The following is a 19055-nucleotide window of genomic DNA, read 5'->3' on the forward strand; positions in this document are numbered from 1 at the left end:
GTCGACGTCTTCGAAATCGTTTGATTTCGCAAAACGAGGCGCGAGCGGGAAATTGAATTCTCCTCTTTCTCTCCGCGCGATTTTTTGCCCCTTTCATACTTTTTGTCTTTACGTTACACGTACAATGGAGACAAGAGCCGTTCCATCGATCGTGTTATCATGCGGGGATTGTGTTAGATGGCTGGACTTTTGGCGCCACTAGCTTACTGGAAAAGCGAGCGGACTACGAGAGTAGAATAATAACGTGAAGCGCTCTCGAGCGAGAGGCTCGCGTGCTTTGTAAATTGCTTGTAGAGCGAGAATTCGATACGCCAGCAGCATGTGCCATGTAAAACGCTGTTTGTTTGCATTGTCGTTTATTGCGAGACGTGACTGCGAGGCAGGAGGAATTCATTCGCATAGCCGATGACCGCCCTGTCAGATTAATGTCTTCCTGTAGAGGCCCGCTTTTCGTTTACTCGCGCTGAGAAAAAAAAATATACAGAGGAAAACGAACGGCATAAACGCGGAAGCAGACTTCTTAGAAATTTTGGTTTATTTTTCATTTTGTTGCTATTTGTTTAATGCCTTAAACTAACAGAGAATTCCGTGTTTTACGATATTTGTGTAAAAAGATAGATTCGATTCAGGGGGAGAGAGAAAGAGACAATACGCGCTTTCGCGATCTATTGTGAATCAGATACGAGATGCAATATAAACTTTCACAGCGTGATTGGAAAACAACGCGACAACAACGCGTGGGCGGACGACAGATTTTACTTGCAAGGGATTTTCCGCGCACACAAAATACATAAAATGGGCGGAAAGCTCAGGATAAAAGCTGAGAGTTAGAAGAAACGATCCTTTACAATCCTTCGTGTTTTGATTTTTAACCGCGTTCGCGTGCTCTCCTTCCTACACATTTTATATCCAATCTCATAAGGAAGCCTCCTCGATAAGGAGAAAAGGTAAACGTTATTACAGTCGAGAAGAATGCAATCGATGTTTTATGAGCCCGGATCGACAATGAGAGTTCTCGAGGAGCAAAATTGAAGTCCAAACACGCGGAAAATCGCCGTGTAAAATATGAGAAACAAAGATGATCGAGAGAGGACGAGCAAAATTTTGTTCGATATGTAAGTCAAACAGCATGACCGCAGAAGGATATAAACGGGGAATTGAACTTATCGCCTCGAACCTCATCGTTGTTTCACGATCGGAAGGGTCTGGATCGATGGCTGGTTTTAAACGAAAAACGGAACGGCAGAGAAATATCTTTAGCGTTCAAATGGAGCGAGAGTCGTAACGGGAAAGGAAAAGGATGAAGAGCGAGAAGAAGTACGTCGACACGAATGATGAAACAAAGGTAGAGAAATGAGCATAGTGACGGTCGCGAAATATTACTCGAAATATAGCGCAGCATTAATATTCTGTTTTATATCGAACCGACGAGACAAAGTGAAAAAGTTTTCTCCGATGAAACGAGAGCGACGCTGTTTTCTCGGCTCTTTCGGAGATTCTCTCACTCCTTCTTTCCACCCTTCGTCGAACTTCATTTCGTCGACGACGAAAAATGGGAAGAGATATTGAGAGACGGCAATGCAATAATTAATGTTTTCACGAAACGAAAGATTAATAAAGTGATATTGCTTGCGAAAGCCTCGTGGAAATATTTGTGTGATTTTAAATTTTATTACATTTTATTAAATCGACGTACGGAATAAAATCCTCTTATATTCGTAATAGAAAAAAGATGCATTCGGAATTTTTATTTTCAGGATCCTCTCGCAGAATGAGAGGACTCCTCCTACTTTAATTTGTACGAGATTCCGTTGCAAATTCACTTATTTTCTTCTCTTCAATGGGAAAAAAATAGTAACCAACTCGCTTTAATCTATCGCGTTTAAAAGATACAGTATTTATAAAAAGCAGTGATATTTTATAGAAAATATTGGAGGACGAATTTAACATTATCTGTAGAATTTTCTTGTATGCGTCGCAATTCATCGCTTTAAATCGAGAAGCTTCACTCTAAAGAAAGAGAGAAAAGTATTGACGCGATCGTTATCGTTTCTTCGCGGCAGCGCAGATGGAATAAGTGAAATAAATTTAATGGAGCTCGCGAGTCGCGGTTCGTTTAGGTGATTCCGAGCGCGAAGGTTTCGACGCGAAGGGTTCGCGCGAGAGCCGAGCTTTTTTCGCGTAATTTATAACGTGTCGTTGCGAATGAGGAAAGTTAAGTGGTCGGCCGTGCGCGTCGTATCTCCGAGTTGGAAATGCCTCCGAGGTCTTTAAAAAGTCCCGCAAACTTCATTAAGAAATTCGGCGCCTCGGGGGGCACGAGCGCATCCATTCTCGCGCTTTATACATACGAAAGTCCGGCGCGGCGGAAAAAGAACTTTTAAATTTAGTTGGCTTAACTGACTCCGCCCGGCAGTTTAAATGAAATTACATGATTTCGGAGCGGGACGAGAGACTTAACGACTTGCTACTCCCTGTCTCCCCCTCCTCCCTCCTCCCTCCTTCCACCCTCGCCCCCTCGGCAAGTCTGACGTCTCGCTCATAACGTAATCCCCGGTTGATATACATCGAGGCGAGCCAGATTCCCCAGATGAACTAGAAAAGTTGGTTCGCTCCGTCATTAAGTTGGCTTTGTTAACTAACTCGTAACATCTTTATTCGGCCGACGACATTCGATAACGAAACGTGCTACGAATTTATTTAGGCTGAATGAAATCAAATATTAAGATTAAGATCAATCGAAACAATTATTTCTTATTTTATTTAGTCTACTTAATTAGAAGTGAAGAAATTATTTTATCATTTTAAAGTTATCGAAAGTTATCGTAAATAGTTTTACCGAGTAATTTCCGAATAAATGTATTATCATATTTATAACGAAAAGATTCTATAGTCTGATTAGAGTCTCTCTGTGCAAAATAAAATAAATTTTAAACATGGTGTAATAGATATCGTGTGCTTTCGACTATATGAATTTTTGTTATTAATTTAGTCAATCTTATTGTTGATGACAAAATGGATTTGATCATCTATTTTAATATGCAAAATTTTTATTGCTTTTCTTAAAATAAAATCAAATTGAAATAATTTTATCTATAATTTCAAAATTATATCAAAATTCATTAACCTATTTGATCAAAAAATGTGCAAAAAATATGTGCATGATTGATTATGTTAGAAAGAGTTTTGCTACAATGGTTTTAACCCATTTTAAGCGAGCGGCATTTTCCTTATTTCATCAATTAGTAATCAAAAGCGCGCGACGATAACAGAACACTCCGTGTATCCGGTCCATCCTTTGGCCAAACTGTGTTTCCGTCCTATCGATTACTCGTTGCAATCAGTAATTCGATTTATGCTGTCCGAGAACATTGCTGTTGATCGACAAAAGCGCGGCCGCTAAAGGATCGAGAAACGAAACGGTAGCTCGACGACGACAAGGTGCTCGTGTAATCAAGGAAACGATCGAATTATAGCTGCTTGCGAAAGGCTGATTGCTCGCCCACGGGGAAATTACCCTCTCTTCGTTTGGTCGACACTACTCGGGGACTCGGACCTTTAATTGGCGCTCGTAATTAAGCGTTTCCTTTTTCGCTCGTCCTGATCTGCGACGTGATCGTTCCAGAACAGCGTATATGCGAGAAACAGAATGCAAGAAATAGAAATAAGATGGTAGTATAGTTTGAAATATGCTGGAACCATCATACGCGATTTAAGTCGCTTGCATAAAATTGTAAATAATCACGGCAAAATCAAATTTCTCGCTAAATGTAATTTCTGCAAACAATTTTACTCGAAACTATATCTTTTGGAGTTACTCTATTTGGACTACCCTCGAAATTAACCCTCTTATTTAAGTGTGTGTCATTTATTGCAGCAAATCAAAATAAAAAGAGAAAATTCAATATATATTTAAAATTTAATATATATTAATTTAAGAAAAATTAATATGTGAAAAAATAAATTCCTGTTTCTGTCTTTTTAATATTTTAACTCAACAATAATATTATGCCATTTAAAAAAAAAAATTAAGTTGATAAAATAATACTATAGATAATGATAGATTAAAAAAATACTAGACAATAATACAAGATTTTTTAATTGTACAATATTATAATAAGTAATATAATAAAAAAAATCTCAGAGAAATTTAACATTCCTCTTGGCTAGCAGTGCACATTTTGATATGATTGTATTGCACATTGACAATTTTGCGATATTTCGAGTGAGATATCATTAAGTTGATGGAAGCGGAGGAATCTCGCTCCGCTCCAGTTTATCCTGCAACCTCTGCTATTATTTCTCCCGCCGTCAGCCGCAAATTGAGGATTCCCAGGTTTATAAACGAGATCGAATGAAATTAATGGCAACGAGGGAAGGATTACGAGGAAGAGGACCGAGCAGGTGACCGAGATCGAGAACGTAGAATGTCGTTTCGTGAACAAATTCTGACAGCGAGAAAGGAATTTCGAGCTTTCCAACGCGAATCGTGCACGTTAAATCCGGTTACTTAGCAGATTGAACCGCCGGAATGGAATTCGAACCGATAGTTTAGGGGACGTTTGATCAAGCGACGAATGCGGGACGATAAACCAGATGGAGAAACAACATGGAGAATTTTATTTTCAGTCGTTTCTCTTCTTTCAAATCAACCGACGCCTATGTTCACACTTCTCGAATTAAGAATTTGATTCACTCATATACATGTTATGCAGGAGCACACAATTTACACAATTTTCAATTTACTATTCTGAGTATTGTATATAAAATAATTTATAAGAAATGTTGAAAAATTTTTTTAGAGGTATATAACAAAATATCTTGGAGAGAGAGAGAGAGAGAGAGAGAATTCTTTCAATTTTTAAAAAATTACTTTATATTCCTCAGAATCGCAGCTTGTCATAATTTTGCTTGCTTACCTTATCAGCTACTGTTGCCTTATTCTTCCTCTCGTGATATGAGAACGTATATTGCAATTTGCAGCTTCCTCTGATAATAGTGCCGAATGCTCGCTATTCAAGCCGTCAAGGAGAACCTGTCAACATTGATTAGACGAATGTTAGAGCGTCTACTTTCAGCAGCATATATTATCGAGTTAACAGCGCAGCTCTAATTACATCCCCGTCTAATTAGCTGTCGTTGAGCGCGTTGCGTCGTCGTGTAAACATTCGAACACGTCCGTATCGGAACGAAGCGTGTCGCGACGATTAACGGCCTCGAATTGAATTCCGCCCTGTATCGCTTGGCCCTCGGAAGGAACACGAGATAACCCCGATGACCGTGAGGCAGGCAACGACCATAATTACAGGCCGCGCAAGCGTATCAATAAGGGATGAGGGGGAAGCTGCATATCGATAGGGAGGAAGCGTGTATCGATGACAGGGCACAAAGCAATTCAGTGGCGGCAAGCCGTAGTAAGGCGAGTCAACTATCGGGCAGAAACGCATCTGGTCCAAGAGAAATCCTAGATTTCCCCCGAGGACTTCTTTGGAAAGCACCAACCGACCGGTGCCTCACGAGCCCTTTACCTACTTTTGTATCGCAGTCACAAATACTACACTCGAATTCAATTCTAACCCATGTTGATAGTCCGCTTTACTCGAGAATGATCAAAAGTAACCAATTTGCCTGCAAAGAGTAGATTCAAAAAATGAAAATCATGAAAAATATGACTCGTATATGACGTATAATCATATCTAAATTTAATATACATTAGCTTAAAATATAATTATATGTATAATATACATTTTTTTCATTTTTTGTTGCAAATATCATTGTTTATCTCATTGATTACATCGCGAAAAACAAGAGAAATTGTTTTCAACAAATCTAGCATAACATAATACGAGCTGTTTATGCGAAAAAATAATTGACTCTCTGAAATGTTGACTTTTTAAATCATAATTTAAAATAATATGAATCGTATAAATCAAACACATTTATTTTATCAAAAACTGTTTGGGAAATAAAAATATTCTACACGAAAATGGAACACGCATACATGCGCGCGAGCGCGCACGAGAGAGAAAGAGAGAGAGAGAGAGAGAGAGAGAGAGAGAGAGAGAGAGAGAGAGAGAGAGAGAGAGAGAGAGAACCTGAGAGCTTATTTACCGCTCGTTAAATTCCACCTCGCCGGTTGAATTACATGGCACATCAAAGCTCGAGTGAGTACTGGAAGTGGAATCAACGTTACCAGAGTTTTCAGTAAATACAGTAAGCTCGTGCGCCGCCTTCTGTGTATCTGTTACCTCAATATTGTAAAGGATTGAACCTCCCTTGTTTGGAAATGCTTACAGGAAATTGTCGGATGCCATGTTGTTTGACCATAGCATGGACATACTTATAGTAAATCATGTAATATATTCTATGCAGATATGATGTATATATATATATATATATATATATATATATATATATATATATCAGAAACTACAATCCGCAATTCACTATTATATAGTTTGACTCCTGGATGTTTCTGCGCTATTCACAATTCACATGTGTGTCGGAAAGCATATTGTGCGCGTAAGTTACAATACGAATATGCATAGCTTTATAACGATTTCGTATTTCATATCATATGAACTGATTTGATAATAACAAAAAAAATGGAACATTTATATTTTTTTCATTTTATTTAATAATTAATCTATATATTGTAGTTCTATGCGTATTGTGCATTAAGTAAAATTTAATTGTTATAATTATTTCTGTTCTCTCACACATATGTACAGACAGAAGTAATTATTCAAATTAATTAATGTAATGTTCTTTCTTTTAAAGCTTTAGAATTATAAAACGACAGTCATACATAACTTAGAGATACGCAGTTTATACTTGTAAATGCCGTTTTGCCTAAAACACGTGAATAGTTTATTTGTGGAACCATTTACTTCGATGTGTAAATGAAACAGCACAGGGAATAGATCTAAATAATTAAATATAGACATAACGATTCCTCGTGAGATCGCACTGCAATATTCATCTTCATTAGAATAACTACTTGTTATGGATAACGAAAATCATAATATTACATGATCGTAATAGCTAGTTAATTTTCTCAAAAATGTCCGAATATAATTAATAACAACAATATTCAAAAATATTACGATCCAAATCAATTATTTGGTATGTGTGTGAGTGCATAGTTAAAGTATATATTATGTAAAATTTTTACGTAAATTTCTTGTAAAAATTGCTCGTTAAACATCATTATCTGCTATCGTAATATATAACGTTATATGATATAAACTTAAGCTCTCTGTTGCTCAAGCACGAAACTTCCTGTGACATATAACGAGAGGAAGATAAAGATCAGTCAAGTAGAATCTCAGGTTGTTTGATCGAACATGAGCCATGATACGATGAAAGCGTTGTATCGTTGCGAGCGTAGAATTTCTCGATGCTTGTTAGATTTTTTTTATATTGGTGACGCGTCGATGCAAAATTTTAATTCCTCTCATCAATAAATCGATTGATTCATATCGATCGAAAATCGATTTCATAATAAAACAAAAATACGCGAAAGCGCACGATATAAAAATCTAGAGATTTGAAACGTTGTATTTATTCTGTTGTGTAAAAGTTGCAGTGCATTTATTAATCAATCGATAAGAATATATTCCGATAAGAGAATTTTTCGTTTAATATTTGTCGAGATTTAATTAAATTTTCGTTTCATTGATGTTATTTTCATCTTATGTTGGCGGTGGCATAATTTTGTTACGTTTTGAACGCGAACATCTTCAAATACGTAAGCAAGAAAATTTTTGACGATAATCTCGAGATTATCGTTGAAATGCGGATAGTTTAAAGATTAACGATAATGCCGCGAATGTAGAATAGATGGACGAGAATTGCCGAAAGGACAGCGGCTGGATAAAGCGAGAGCATTCGAGATTGTCGATGCTAAAGTAAAGTTCGAGAAACAGGAACATTCCCATCACCTTGAGTCGACAGCCGCATAGTGCACTCTCATGTCACGTTGCCGCATTCATAAATTGGTTAGAACTTAGGACCGACGACCAACGCTATCCAATTAGCCCTTTAACGCCGCTTAATGCAATAATAAACTATGCCGAGTTAAGGAGAGAGAGAAACGTAAATACTATAATTACATAAAAAATATGAATAAAAATATAATATTTAAGAATATTATATCTGCACTAAATATAATCATGATTGTTATTAAAATTTTAATGAATCCTTTTGTACCTCCAGCTTTCTCAAAAGAGAGGTGTTTCATATGAAAACAGTTTTATAGGTTTATGGGGGTGCTGATTCCAAATTTACCATCAAAATTTAAATTCAAGATGGCGACTATAAAAGGATTAAATATCAATATATTTAAAATATGAGCTTAGCTCTAGAAATTTTATTTTTTAAAATTTATATTATGTTTTTTCCTGAATATGCATACACACGTTCGATTCGTAGCGTTGTTATACACTTTTTTTTGCAAGCCGCGCATCTGCTGCGAGATTTGGATGGTCGTCGCACGCATCATTCTACTTTGATTACACATAACATAAAATATTATAATGTTTATCGTAATAAAGTTGTAATCACATTTAAATAAAACTTTAAGTTTATAATTAGCGCATAAATTCTTTTTAAATGATTTTTTGATTAATATACAGTAATCTTCGATTAATATACAGTTAATCTTCATTCTCTAAAAGTTTAATTTTTTGCAAAGTTTAAATAATTATATTTTATTGTAAACATTACATTTCAAACTGCGCGATATTTTTACATGTAGCTTGAACCTTCTTCTTTAAAACAAGCCAAGGTAAAAGTAGATAGGATTATTTGTTTAAAAGTTATGATTTTTTTCGTAGATGAGACATATAGTCTCGAAGGTACGAAAAGGTTAATTAAATGCATTTTAAAATTCTTGTGAATTTTGTTCCTAAATTTTTTAAAATTAAAACTATATAAAATTAAAAAAAAAATCTATATTCTTTCTAATTATTATCTATATTTCTTTCTAGTTACTATTTATAAGATACTCACTATTTTTTTAAATATTTGTAATTGATATAATGCTAAGAGCTCAAATTAGATTTACAACTTTTATTCACTATTATTTCAATCGATATCTTGTTGACAAGTTGCTCAGACACAAGTTAGAATCATTATTATTGTTATGGACAAACCAGTTATTCAGATACGAAGCTATAGATGCGTGTATAGATATTCTTCTTTAATATAGAATTTTTTTCAAACAAATGTTTATTGCGTGTTCCGCTTTTCTCTTGCCTACAATTCAATATTTTTTCAATATAAAAGTATTTTCTTTTACATTTTGTTAGAATAAAATCGGATCGCTGCATTAAATCAGTGGTTTTTGTTCAGAAAGACTCGGAATTACTCAACAGAAAAAGAGAAACATTCGTGGACGGGACTTGCGCATCCGAGTTTGCATACAAATATTTGTCTTTTCTCGGTACATCATGACAGCATTGTTTCGCAACGCGTTTGCGAGTGGTGGGTTTTTTTCCTAATGGATCTCTTGATAATTTCCATCGTAAAAACAAATTTCCGAGGAAACGTTGATATATTCACCGTTCGCCACGAGATCATTTATCCCTTCCATCTGCGTGAAAATCACAATGCACTTTGATGCATTATTGCATTTTATAATATTGTTTAAATAAATTATTGTCGTAATAATATCAATAATGCAAGAATTAAAATTAAGCCGAGAATAAGATAATGAAAGATGTGCACTCGTTTTAGTCTTACACGACTCACTCGTTAAAATATCGAGTATTAAGTGCAGTATCGAGAGAGAGAGAGAGAGAGAGAGAGAGAGAGAGAGAGAGAGAGAGAAAGTGCATTTTTACGATGATAAACTTTAAGATTCATTGAAAAGGTACAGATACAATAAATGTCAAGAATTATTATTGGAAGTCTGTATCGTTAGCGCTATTTATGACATTAAATTCAAGTTTAAAATCTTTTTATTCAAGACTTGAAAAGTATATATCCAAGTGTCCTCGTCTTTTTTCTGTCTCTATCAGAATTAACATTTAAATACTATTTAAATACTACAGAAAAATGAGTCGAATGTCTGCTGCATAGATTCTTTTATACCGCATTGTAATTTGTCATCTTCGACGCTTAAATTTTCAATTCATGGTTATCAAATAATTGCACTTGCAATACAGACTTTCAGGATGATCTGACGTTTAAAATAGAAGACAACATATTGATCGGCAAGGAAGTACCGATTCACGAACGGAGCATTGAGAGTTGGAAAAGCTGCGGAGCAAACTAGAATTCGTCGCGCAAGTAAATAGATATAGACTATTTCTATGAAGAGAGTGTCAATAGACGCGCCATCGGATCGACTTTAACGTAAATTCCGCTAACGTAGATTCGCCTCTTAACCCGCTACCCCTTTCCCCCTGCTCCTCGTTCGATCAATGATGTGTGTGTTGGTGGAGGCGGTTATCGGCACAAAGACCACTTTCGCGAAAATGACGGAGAAAAGCGTGAAATGCGCGCTGTGGTTGAGAGAGCAAGCTGTTCAACCGGGCGACATAATCGGCATTTGCACTCACAATCACTCGGAATCATACGTACTACGTTGCTAGCGGCACTCTACGTCGACGCCATTAGCAACCCATGGGACAACGAGCTCTCTCCAAGTACGTTATTACTTTTCTCCCGCTTTTCCGCAGCCTGTTCCCGATCCTTTTTTTTTCTTGCACCGAGCATTAAACCACCGCCGAACGAGATCTGATTTTTCCGCACGTACAGCATACAGCGACGAGTGCGTTCTCTGTTGCTGAGCATTTCATTCCATTTCCAGTCCTTTTCCCTTTTGATTTTCTATACCTTTATTTTGATTTCGGTTTTAATCAATCGGCGCGATACGGCGCGAAAAAAACATTCGAATTATTCGTATACGAGTAGTTCCGCTTTTATCTTTGTCGAATCTGCAACGAATATAGCAGATTAATGCGTACAAATATTATAACGAAAGTAACGATGGGATGATGTCGCGTCGAGATTTTTTCAAAAACGCGTGGAATAAATTTACATGGAAATCTCTTCATTTTTCAGCGACCGCGCGTTTTTTTCTCTCGCTAACAAGATCGAAAATAGTGTTTGCGAATGTGGAATCGATCGAATGTCTGACACGGACTCGTCGAGGAGAATTATGTGGACTAGGGCTCTTACTTTTGACAAAGATTCGAAGCTTCGAATTTCGATGTTAACTTCGAACCTTCGAAGCTTTGAAAAATATAATTTTGCAAATTCATATGAGAATGTTGAAAATATTATAAATAAAAGAGAAAATAATATATAATATATAATTAATATATATATAATAATATATAATTAATATATATATAATAATATATAATATATAATATATAATAATATATAATAATATATAATATATAATTATATAATAATATATAATAATATATAATTAATATATATACATAAAAAATTATTTGAAAAATAAATTATTCAAACTTATTGAAAATCAAAATTTTTAGTCATATTTTTCTTGGCAACATAATTGCAACGTTTCAGATTTTATATTTTTATAAATGTATATTTATCGTGATAAGATAATATCCGAGGATTCGAATTTTCGAATATCAAAGCCTTCGAACTAAATCATCAGTCTTCATACTTATAAGACTATAAAAAAATTTATTTTGTTTCAAAATTTTGAAAAAACATATGTCTGACATATCGATCTCACGAGGATTCGCATATGTATATTGCATATGCATTATATTCGGGCGGATATAGACATTTATTCAATACGTATATAAAGAATCAACTCAAGAGAGAACGCATTACATACCTCATATAATTGTAATATATTAAAATTTCAATTATTTTTTGACTGTCTATTTGATCCCTCGTTTTAAACTACAAAATTGAAAACGAAGCGAAAACAACAACATATACTTTATAAATATACTCAACATGTATACATATGATGACATGTATACATATGATGACATGTAACTTTACTGAAGTCGAAAATAATAGACCTTCCCCGTGACTTCAAACAGCAAACAGCTTAGTTTCCTTGGGTTCGCCAACTTTAACGGACGATATCTTGAAACATCCAGATTAGAGAATACGAAATAATAAAAGATATTAGTTCACAGTGTTCCATCTCGTAAATAAGAATAGCAATCGGTTATGTAAGTAGACAATAAAATTTGAATTCTTTTTAATATGTATCTAATAATTAATAATTAATAATCTAATAATGATAATCTAATAATAATAATTAATAATCTAATAATTAATATGTATCTATGTATTATATCTTTATTTATTATTTATTATTATTATCTATTTTGTTATTATCTATTTCATATATTTTACCTTCATAGTTATAATATGCTAAAATCTGTAACTCATATAAAATATAAATTCAAAATTACAGTTTGTATTATATTATTATATTATTCTTCTTCTAAAAATATTTGTGCAGATTTTTAACAGCGACACGACATGGCTATTTTGAAATTGTTAATAAATCTTGGCCTAATATTTACTGTTATGGCGATTCCTACTAACAAGGATTCAAGCAATGATTCAGTTCAGAAAGTTGACGAAGATTCAAACAATAATTCGGCGATTAATTATCGTTTACCAGACAACGTAGTTCCGATACATTACAATATTAAGCTAATGCCACATATTGAGGAAAATAATTTTGTTTTTATAGGAGAATCCAATGTTAATATCACAATTCGTCATGTAACGCAAAACTTGAGTTTACACGCATTGGAATTGATAATAAACAAAACGGTGATATCATTGTTCGACAACAATGGTACTGTTTATACATTGGCAACACATAATTATGACAATATAACACAAATCTTAGTTCTTAATTTTAATAATAAACTATTACCTGGAAATTATACTTTGAAAATGCGATATGTTGGTATTCTACATAAGGATTTGAAAGGCTTTTTCATCTCATCTTATACCAACGAGAAAGGAAATAATATGTAAGTATAAATATTAATATCTGAAACGTTTCTTTCGGATGCCATGTGTATTTTTTGAATATTATTTATTATTATTTATTTGTTACTTCTGTCATCATCATATATCGCTATAATATGCTAAGATCTTTTAACTGTCATATAATATGTATGATTTAATATGAAATTGCTTAAGATCGCAATTTGAGAATTGCATATATGTTTGCAATATTTTAAATATTTGTCTACATAATATTATGTATTTCTGATAATGTACTAATATGTTTTCTTATATTTCATATTTTTTGGAAAATTCCGGAATAAAATTTTGCCTAATTCTTTTTTTATTATAAACTGTTTTATGAAAATTTTCGAGAAGTTTGTCTGTATAATTATGTTTAATAACGCATAATTATATTTAATGCAATATAATAAAATAAGATTAACAGATTTGTAAAGAAATGTATGTATTTTGATAAATTTCATTACTTTATATAGTACAGTGTCTAGACTTTACAAAAATGTTATTTACTATTGTTCGAGCGTGAATCATGAATCACATTTTATGCGTTTCCATATTTATATATTTCATTCATCCTCATTCATGACAACAGAAAATTTATCATAATCAAAAGCATATCATTGAATTGTGGCAGGTGGTTAGCTGCAACGTATTTCGAACCGACTTATGCGCGACGAGCATTCCCATGTTGGGACGAACCGGCATTAAAAGCTACTTTCGATATCTCCATAAAACATCATCGAAATTACACGGCTCTATCAAATATGCCAATACGAGAACAATCGAAAGATTATAACGAAGACGGCATGATATGGACGCACTTTGATACGACTCCCATAATATCTACCTATCTCGTAGCGTTTGTATTAGTGGCCGATTATGTTCGCGTTCCTACTAAGGATGAAACCATTAATATATGGTGCAGATCGAAATTAGTGCCCGATACCAAATTTGCACAAGAAGTTGTTCAAAAATCTAAAAGGCTATTGACAGAATATACCAACAGCATTTATAAGGTTCCAAAAATGGATCTCGTAGCACTCCCGCAATTCATATCTGGTGCCATGAACAATTGGGGACTCATTACTTTTCTGTAATATATGCGATTTAAAAAAATTATCAATAGAACAATGCGTATCAGATATCTTGTATCATATAAATTGAAAATTTTTTTCAATTTTTGTCAAATTATTAATTCTGCATAAATAATATTAAATATTATAACTATAGATTATTACGAAAGAGTAGATTATTTATTTTATTGAAAATTTTATAATTATTGTTTTTTGTTTCATTTTTTAAAACTATAGAAATTTTTTTTTGTAAAAAAGGTAGTCTTAAAAAATTTTGGTTATTTAAGTAATTTAAGATTGAACACAAAATTATAAATTTTTTCTGTTGAATAATTTTATAAAATGTAGAGTATATGGATGTACGCGCGCACACACACAAAAGAGAATAAAAATATAATTAAATTATATATTGGACCATACAAAAGTTGAAAAAAATATAATTTGAAAATGTAAATCATATATATATATATATATATATATATATATATATATATTTTTTTTAATATAAAAATTATTAATTTTTAAATAATTATGTATATACTTTGACATTTATAATTATTTAAAGTAAAATGTTTTATATTAGATTACATAATTATAAAGTATATTGAAATAAACATAATTACATTTATATAATAATTTTTAGTGAAAGAAAACTTACATACAATGAAAATCTCGATACGGTATTTACTAAACTAGAAGTAGCGGGGACAATAATACATGGAATGGCGCATCAATGGATTGGTAATATAGTCACTCCATTATGGTGGTCTCATCTATGGTTAAGTGAGGGATTTTCGTCGTTCTTTGAAATATATATTTTTAATGAGGTAAGTAAAAATATAGATATTATTGCAAGTTTTGTTTACATGTAGGTGAGTATTCAAAAAAATATTTCTATTAAATTTAATGTAATATAATACGGATGAATCATTCATGATTTTCTATATGAAAAAAAGAAATGTATCGCTTATAATTTTAGATCATAATTACTTAAGATTTTTACACTGTTTCTCTAAAAACTAGTTGTGTTTACAAATGTATTACATGCCAATATTATTACAAATCATAATTGACTTTCTATTATTAATTTATAATATTAAATTTTATTTTTAATTTTAATAAATTTTAATTGGATGAAATGAAAACTTGTGTATATTTTAGATTTTCGAAGATTGGCGCATAACGGAATATTTTGTTGTTAATATTCAACGAGAAATTCTTTATTCGGATATTGGTATGCTTATGAACCCAATTACATTAGAAGTCAATACACTCGAAGAAATTGAATCACTCTTCTCTGGCTCCATTTATCGCAAGGGTAAGGTAGAATAAATAAGTCATTATCCTCAAGTTTTCGAACATAGATGAAGAAAAAGAAGAAACAATAAAAAGAATTTTTTATTTTATTAAAATGTGTTTATCACAATGATTAATCTCTTTTATCAGTTATGTTCACAAATTTATAGATGATATTTTATTTTATTATACATTAGTTTTTGTGTTTTTTTATTTATTATTTATTGCAGCACCTGCTATATTGCGGATGTTACAACATATAATTACCAATGAAATATTTCAAAGTGGTCTTATTAAATATTTACACACTCAGTAAGTAACATATTTATTTTTTTGTGTAAATCTTAATGAATTATTCAGTGTAATAGTAATTTAATTTAAAAGCAAAAAGTTTAAACTTTTTATTGCTCAAATTAAATTGCTCAGATAATAATTCTACCAATAAAATACTATATAGCTAAAACTTTTTACATTTCTAAATGAACAATTTTGAATAATAAATATTTCAACGAACTACTTTTACATTTTTCACTGAACAATGCAACAATTTAATCATTATAAAAAAATATTAAAAATTTTATTATTAAATCAATAACTTTTAAAATGTTAAAAAGGATTGAGATGATAAAAATAAGTATAACCATTGCAGATAATTCCTGAGAATTTTACAAAACTTTATTCTAATCTTTCTCAGAATAAAAAAAATAAATCATTATTATATTTTGAATGCTTTAGTGTAACATTCGACAATTGATTGCATTTATTTATGCTTGTATGACTTATTGCATTATAATTCTCTTAATAAATATATCTTCTATGTTTTACAATTTAGCCAGTTCAATTCAGCTACTTCAGATGACTTATGGAACGCTTTGCAAGCAGTCCTAGATAAATCAGATGCCCCGTATAATACTTATAAATTGAAGGAGATAATGGATACTTGGATAAAACAATCGGATTATCCTGTAGTACATGTGACTCGAAACAGTGACAACAATAAGATAATAATAACGCAAGAACATTTCCTTCAAAATGAAAATAAGAACATCAGTGATAATAAATGGTGGATACCTTTGACTTTCGTTACGCAAACAAATCCTGATTTTTCTAATACTTTACCCACTCATTGGCTAAAACCGCAAGATCAATATATAACGATTGATGGAATTGATCCAAATGATTGGATTATTGTCAATATACAACAAATGGGTGAGTATTTTTGATATATTCGATATTAATTTAATTTAAATATAAAAAAGGAATCCTTTTTAAGACCAATAATCATGTTAAAATGTTAAAATGCAATCATTTTTAAGATCAATAATGATTTATTTTATAATTAATAATAATATATCACAATTAGCATTTTTATATTTATTTATTTTCTATAGATTTTTATTTTTAGGCTTATACATTTTTTATAATATTTTCAGTTTTAATTTATATATAATATAAATTTTCAACAGATACATATAAATGTAATAAATGTTGAAATAAGAAAAAACTATGATGTATATGTATATGTTAATTTAATTTAATTTTTTATTAAATTGTTTAACAAATCTTAACGTAATGTAATTTACTATTTTTATTTAATTTTAAAGGATACTATCGTGTCAATTATGATTCTTCAAATTGGCAAAAAATTATGAATTATCTCCAGTCTGACAATTATACAAAAATTCATCCACTCAATCGTGCTCAAATCATCGATGACGCTTTTTTCTTTATGATATTGGGCGAACATGATATCATGATGTTTTTGAATCTTATTGACTATCTATCTGAGGAAATAGATTTTATACCATGGTACTCTATATTTCAAGTGTTAAGATTTTCAGAAGATATATTGAAAGTTCCAGAAAATGAATTCCTCAAAGTAAATAATAATATAATCACTTAAAATGGAGAAATATATGTGCACGCGTGCGTGTGTGTATGTGTATATGTACACGTGCATCTAACCCATAAAACAAATGTTCATATCAAACTGATGTAAAATTTATATTATTCTATGATTTTTGTAGTCACGCATGCTCGAAATTTTGGATGGATTTATTAAGAACATAGGGTATGAAGAAGATCCTACTGATGATGAGCTTACGAAACTTCAAAGAACCGAAACTTTAAAATGGGCATGCACTCTAGGTCATTCCGAATGCAAGAGAATGGCCACTATTGAACTGAATAAACATTTCGCAGATCCTAAAACATATAAGTAATTTTATTCTATTCATTAAGTTTCAATTTGTCCTAATAAATTAATATGAATATACATATGACATAAATTATTTAAATAAATTATTAGGATTTTATATAGATATCCGCTCATATATATATATATATATATATATATATATATATATATATATGTAATTATACACACATATAAGTTTTTTATAATGTGTTATAGAGTTTCGCCAGATTTAAAAGAATGGATGTATTGTAATGGCTTGATGGAAGCAAAAGCTTTTACTTGGAATAAGGTATTCAATATATACATAAATAAATTGGATGAAAAGGCTTTGACGTACTTGGTTTGCTCTGAAAATCCTTACATTATAATTAATTTGCTAAAAATATCTATATCGAACAATTCAATAATACAAATTGAAGATTACTATGTGATTTATACTTCTATTATCAAGAAACATGCTAAAAATAACGTAGTAATTGATTATATATTAACAAATTTAAAAAAAGTAATCTCAAGGTATTTTAATAATATATTTTATATTAATTATAAGCACATATTGTTTTTTGTATTTATTTATTATAATTTTTTTAATTTTTTGCAGATATGAAAATAATGCATACAATGTAAATAATGCATTACATGATATAATTAACAATGTGTATTCTAAAAAAAAACTTGACGAGGTAAATTTTATTATTTTAAATTTTATATTTTTATTTATTTATATTTAAGTTTATTTATCTTTCTTCTTATCAAAAATTATAGATTTTAAATATTTTCGATAGAATGCTCTTAAATTTATAATAAACATAAATATAATTCATTTTCAGATAAGCGAATTTGTCAGAAATGAATTTGAAGAAATATTCAAAGATGTTCAAGACAAAATAATAAAACGCAAAGAACGGTTGAACGTATATAGCTCAATTCTACCACCTAATATAAAACAGAAGTTAAAATTATAAAATAATTAATAATTAATTATAACAATTGCAAGATGGACACATACGTTTATTTATTTCTGATATTAATTTTAAACTTTATTAGAATCCTTCTCGTTTTTTTTAAATTGAGAATAAGTTATAAGATATTTTTTACGTTCCTTACACTAATACCTCTTCAACTTTATTCTGCATAATTTTATTTCTTTTGTCTTTTATTCAAATTATGTTTTATATTACATGTGCAATATAGATCTCACAACATGTAAAATAATAAGTAAATTGAATCATTACTTATATATATATATATATATATATATATATATATATATATATATATATGAATTGTTCAATATAAATGAATTGTGAATTGTTATTAATTGTTACTTGGCATATGTATTGTGTATATATATGAATTGTTAAATGTAATATATTCAATGAAAAATATATATTTTTTAAGTAACTCGACATAACACGTGCTGAATCATTCTGCTAACAAATACGACAATAATAGCTGTTAGAATTTTATTTGCGAAATAAAAAGTTATT

The 19055-nt window shown here is 31.1% G+C and overlaps 1 protein-coding gene across 1 annotated transcript; it reads left to right on the forward strand.

Annotated features, from left to right (window-relative positions):
• The first annotated feature begins 12032 nt into the window (after nt 1–12032).
• LOC105257342 (aminopeptidase N-like) lies at nt 12033–18591 on the forward strand. The gene is made up of 12 exons (XM_025410124.1): nt 12033–12179; nt 12476–13001; nt 13634–14092; nt 14716–14899; nt 15234–15390; nt 15599–15680; nt 16201–16577; nt 16973–17247; nt 17396–17586; nt 17782–17854; nt 18167–18248; nt 18396–18591. Exons 2-11 carry the CDS (start codon nt 12496–12498, stop codon nt 18170–18172), a joined length of 2310 nt encoding a protein of 769 aa, XP_025265909.1. The 5' UTR covers nt 12033–12179; nt 12476–12495; the 3' UTR covers nt 18173–18248; nt 18396–18591.
• The last annotated feature ends 464 nt before the right edge of the window (nt 18592–19055 follow it).

This window comes from Camponotus floridanus, unplaced genomic scaffold (genome assembly GCF_003227725.1).
Source record: "Camponotus floridanus strain SB8 unplaced genomic scaffold, Cflo_v7.5 scaffold3, whole genome shotgun sequence".
Taxonomy (NCBI): domain Eukaryota; kingdom Metazoa; phylum Arthropoda; class Insecta; order Hymenoptera; family Formicidae; genus Camponotus; species Camponotus floridanus.